The sequence below is a fragment of the Olea europaea genome, chromosome 4, assembly GCF_002742605.1.
Source record: "Olea europaea var. sylvestris chromosome 4, O_europaea_v1, whole genome shotgun sequence".
Lineage (NCBI taxonomy): Eukaryota > Viridiplantae > Streptophyta > Magnoliopsida > Lamiales > Oleaceae > Olea > Olea europaea.
In genome coordinates this window covers 19,330,573-19,335,309 of record NC_036240.1, presented here as the reverse complement: position 1 = coordinate 19,335,309, position 4,737 = coordinate 19,330,573, and the positions used below count along the sequence as shown (strand labels likewise).

At 33.6% G+C, this 4,737-nt stretch overlaps 1 protein-coding gene across 1 annotated transcript; it reads left to right on the top strand.

Moving 5' to 3' along the window:
- Nucleotides 1–186: 186 nt before the first annotated feature.
- Nucleotides 187–4,655, top strand: LOC111393136 (calcineurin B-like protein 1). Its single transcript, XM_023018526.1, has 9 exons — nt 187–236; nt 453–504; nt 634–759; nt 1,511–1,570; nt 2,772–2,880; nt 2,999–3,051; nt 3,647–3,727; nt 4,139–4,251; nt 4,370–4,655. The coding sequence occupies exons 1-9, from the start codon at nt 187–189 to the stop codon at nt 4,431–4,433; spliced, it is 708 nt and encodes a 235-aa protein (XP_022874294.1). The 3' UTR covers nt 4,434–4,655.
- Nucleotides 4,656–4,737: the final 82 nt, after the last annotated feature.

Below are 4,737 nucleotides of genomic sequence, written 5' to 3'. Positions count from 1 at the left end.
TTCATTTCTAATTCAGAAAGACTTGGTGTTTTAGGTTCATGAAAAAACGTGAGTTTGACATGCTAACACACAAGTAAAGTAATTTTTATCAAGGATATAGATTTTATCTGGGCGGGAGTGCAAATGTTACGAAATTGATTTACAGCAAGACATTTGCTGATTTACTTAGTTTATCAAGTCGAAATAATGTATTTTCTTAGATATGAGGCATGGGTAGTTGAGGTTGTCTATAGTTGGTTTGTCATGTGTCATTCTTTTTCTGGCTCGGATCTTGGATGGAAATTGACTTTATATGAATAAACGAATTGTTTGATGGCCTCTTTTTTGTTACTCTCTCTCTCTCTCATCTTGGGTTTTGCATGATCTAAAGATATATTTCTTTGTTCTAGCTTTCTTCATTCTTCGTTTTTCACTTAACTTTCTATTTTTTTTTTCTTTTTTCCTTTTTTAAGTTTTGGAAATGCTTCTGTTTGTGTCTATATATGGTTGAAAATTGCAGAGATAGTTTATGCACTACCCTACTTTTTCATTTAATTTTGCATATAAAATGCACCAAGCCATTGAGGCAGTCATTCATTTGCTTATCATTCAGGATTGTTGTTTTATTTGTGTTTTTTGTGATGTTGTTGATTATGTATTAATAAAAAAACTAGTAAATCTGTTCTTTCTTTTGCAGTTAGTGTTAGTGAAGTTGAAGCACTATATGAATTGTATAAGAGCATTAGTGGCTCTGTGATTGATGATGGCCTAATAAATAAGGTGATTTTCACTGAACATCAACCAAGCTCAAGCTGCCTTGTTCTTTTCATGTGATGTTTCACTGTAATTTTTGGTTCTCAAGCTTCTTGTTTCTGGCATTTCTTTTATCATGAGAATATATAGCACATTGGTTTTTGGAAGATTTCGTGACTCTATGACTTACATGAAGTAAATGCAATTGCAATACTCTCTTGCAATTTTTCCCATCACATGGTATTTACTCATGCAAATAACCAGTATTTGTATGTGTCTATGCTCTATTAGTTTGTACTTGAAGAGAAGTTATCTTAGATCATCTGCAGTACACTAGATTTAGTTTCGTAGAAAAGTTGGGAACCACTATTTTTCTTTTCAAATTGTTAACGTACTTTTATGTTGAGCTATTGTTTTAACTTCGATGTGAAAATGTTAATTGTGATTTGTAAATAATTGAAATTATTTTCAATGCTCACGTTGATCTCTGTTACGATGTAGTGGTTTTTTATCAACATTGTATGAATATCTAAACAAGTATCACTAAATGGAGGTGTCGCCAGGACATGGGATTGCTTTCAAAATAATTATTTCGTGAGAAACTACATGATTTTTTTCAGTTTTCTCCATTGGATATTATTTCTGTCTTTCTAATTTAATATGATTATTGCTCCTCCAGAAGAAATACCAGCAATACCATCTGAATTGTGCTAACTATTTGAATTATTTGTGCCTAATGACGTGTAAATATGAACTCAATACCATTTTTGAAACGCAGGAAGAATTTCAATTGGCTTTGTTCAAGAACAGGAAGAGAGAGAATCTTTTTGCAAATCGGGTATGGTGCTGCATGATATTTAGGTTTATTGAGTTGGTTGACTTTTCTATTTATTGCTTATGTGAAAATTACTTTTCCCTACATTCATTTTCAACCACATATTCTCAAAAATAAATAAATAAATAAAAACAAATAAATAAATAAATAACACTTTTCCCTACATTCATTTTATTTTAAAAAAATCACTTTCAACGAGCGCTAAGTATTAACCAACCAGTAAACATGGGAGTTAGTCTACTGTATTAGCAACTGGTGTATGTGTTTAATTCTTTTATTCTGTTTCATTTTTATTTTGTCTTTTTTGAGCGTTAGAGAACCTTCAACAAATGGATGTTTCTATGGAAAGCAATTTATTTATTGATTGTCTTGAAAGGGTATAATTGCACTTAACTGAAGCAATATGAATCTAACTGCTCGTAGTTTGTCTGGCTGACTGGGAATTTGTGAAGTTGGTCCACCAAACAATATTCTATCTGCCTTTAACTAAATGCATTTATTTTCTTTACTGGATTCCCAAATTTAGGGTGGAATTCCATTTTTTATATTCATACACACAAAAATTAATAACATAAAGGGTGTCTAACCGCTGTGTATTAAGTATCTAAAGACATGATTGGAAAATTACATAAAACACTTGTCAAAATAATCATGCCTAATCCACCAACAGAGTATTTTTGATGCCCCTCTTCCCCCTAAGGCTAGTAGGAGAGAGCTAGCCGAGGAAGAAGAGGGGGGAGATTCGCAAGGTTTTCTAGCTGGGAGAGCAACGAGACATCGTATTGCTTGAACTGTGCAGCAGACCCTCTTTCCATTATATCTGGCCTCAAAACCAAGCTTTCGCCTATAGATGTTATGTGAACAATGATTATTTCATTAACTGTAAATTTCTTCTTTCCTCGACTTTGCTAGGCACGAGAAAGGGTTAAAAACTTAAGTTAATTTGTTATCTTCGTTGTATGGGGGAAAGCACGTCCCTATTTTGTGATAGTTGTTTCACTTTGATTTACTTAGTAACTTGGGGTCTCTGACACTGATCTCCCTAAACCCTGATTACATAGTCCCGAACTTTTTAACTTCTAAAGGGTGCTTCTGTTTATCTTTTGTCAATTAATTAAGTATTGATAGGCTTCCTTTTTTATTTTTTTTATTTTGACTGCTCGTATGCTTCTGCAATATAATGATAATTCTTTTTCACTTGCAGATATTTGATCTCTTTGATGTGAAGAGAAAGGGGTTTATTGATTTTGGTGACTTCGTCAGATCACTCAATGTTTTTCACCCAAATGCACCTCAAGAAGATAAAATCAGTTGTGAGTTAGAAAGAAATACCACGCTAGTTTGTGATTCCTCTTGTTTTTCCCATTATTCACCTTTTAGTTTATAGTGCAGAATCTTTTCGTAACTCTTGAATTTTTTGGAACATTGCAGTTACATTTAAGTTATATGATTTAGATGGTACAGGATTCATCGAACGCCAAGAGGTAGTTTAATTTTAATTCATCACAATTCATTATACATCCCGTGAAAACAATACTAAGCCCATGTTTGGCTAATATTTATAAACTGTCTATAAGAGGTTAATTCACTTTCTATCCCCACATTTCGTGGTACCTATAAGTAATACCCCACTTATCTACTTCTCATTTCTATTTATTTAAAATTTGAACCATTTATAAGCACTTCCCAAACATCATTTCTATTTATTTAAAATTTGAACCATTTATAAGCACTTCCCAAACATGGGTTTGGTATGGAGAACTTTTCATTTTAAACATGAAATGGTAGATTTTCAACGAGCCAATATTTGATCATGCACCATTGTACCTGTATGAGTCCATGTAATGTGGTTTTATAAAATCTTCCTCATGTCGCTACCTTTATCAGTTATCACCACCAATCTGTGTCTAGCTTCCCCTGGTGCCAACCACGTACCCCCCATCAAATGGCAAAAAATGGAAAAGAAAAAGAAAATGCAAGCTGCCCCTTTCTCTATACTGATCCTGTCAACCCTCTTGGTATTAATCTTATATTTTTATTTTTATTGACACTTAGTTGCATGGTCTATGATTTCTGCAGGTTAAGCTAATGTTGATTGCCCTTTTATGTGAGTCTGAAATGAAGTTGACAGATGAAAGTATTGAGATAATACTTGATAAGGTACACTGCCATATCTTAAATGACATTTCTATGCACAAACTCCTTTGCTCTTCCACTGAATTGTTATTCATGGCTATAATTTCATAAGTTTTTATGACTGGCTTAAGGGTTACCATTTCCAATATTTTTTACCCTGGAAGTTTTATAAGTAGAGAGAAAGAATAAACAAAACTAAGAAAAGGGGTCCACTTTTTTTATGTCTGATCTTGGTATATTTTGATGCCGGTCTTTGTTTGGCTTGTTAATTGGGTAGTGCAGAATCCTAGCCTTCTGTTTTTTAATGGGAGTTTTTAAATAATATTTTTCTAGAATTCGATGCTCTTGCATTATAGGGGCACTGTGTTTAATAGTTATGTCATGAGGTGATTCTATCACAAGATTTCATTCTTTTCGTGTTACTTCCTTGAACAGACATTTCTTGAAGCAGATATAGACCGGGACGGTAAAATAGACAAATCTGAATGGCACAATTATGTGGAGCGAAATCCTTCAGTAATGAAGATAATGACACTTTCATATCTGAGGTATCTTGATGTTATCCCTGGCTAAGCCTAAAAAAAATGTGAAGTTACTTTTTAAGTTGCACGAACTTTTCTAAAAGTTACACGCTTGAATCATTGTAGTAGTTGTGATCAAATGCAGGGATATAACCACCACATTTCCAAGCTTTGTTTTCCACTCTGAGGTCGATGAAATCGCTACATAATTTTGAAGAGAGAGTCTAAGCCGTTATGTTTTGAATTTACCAGAAGCATACATTTGTATTAAAGAAAAATGAGCACTTGTGGATGGATATATGGTGAGTAGCATCTACATATGCTTTGTTGGAGGTTGTGGTAGGTTTAGATGGGCCCCTCCTATATGCCATTTGTAATGTATATTCTACCAGGCATTTTTGCTTTCTTTATCCATTTTTAGTGTTGAAATATGAGTTGAGGCTTGTTCTATTGTATTGGATGGAGGAAAATTCTGTATCTCAAGTCAACTGTTGGGGGGGGGGGGGGTGAAAA

What these genes read in the sequence shown, in the direction of transcription:
- LOC111393136 (XM_023018526.1), top strand. Translation starts at nt 187, where the DNA reads ATGTATTTTCTTAGATATGAGGCATGGGTAGTTGAGGTTGTCTATAGT. An exon ending in TCAAGAAGATAAAATCAGTT is followed by an intron (nt 2,881 to 2,998) that starts GTGAGTTAGAAA and finishes GGAACATTGCAG; the next exon opens with TTACATTTAAGTTATATGAT. An exon ending in TTGAGATAATACTTGATAAG is followed by an intron (nt 3,728 to 4,138) that starts GTACACTGCCAT and finishes TTCCTTGAACAG; the next exon opens with ACATTTCTTGAAGCAGATAT.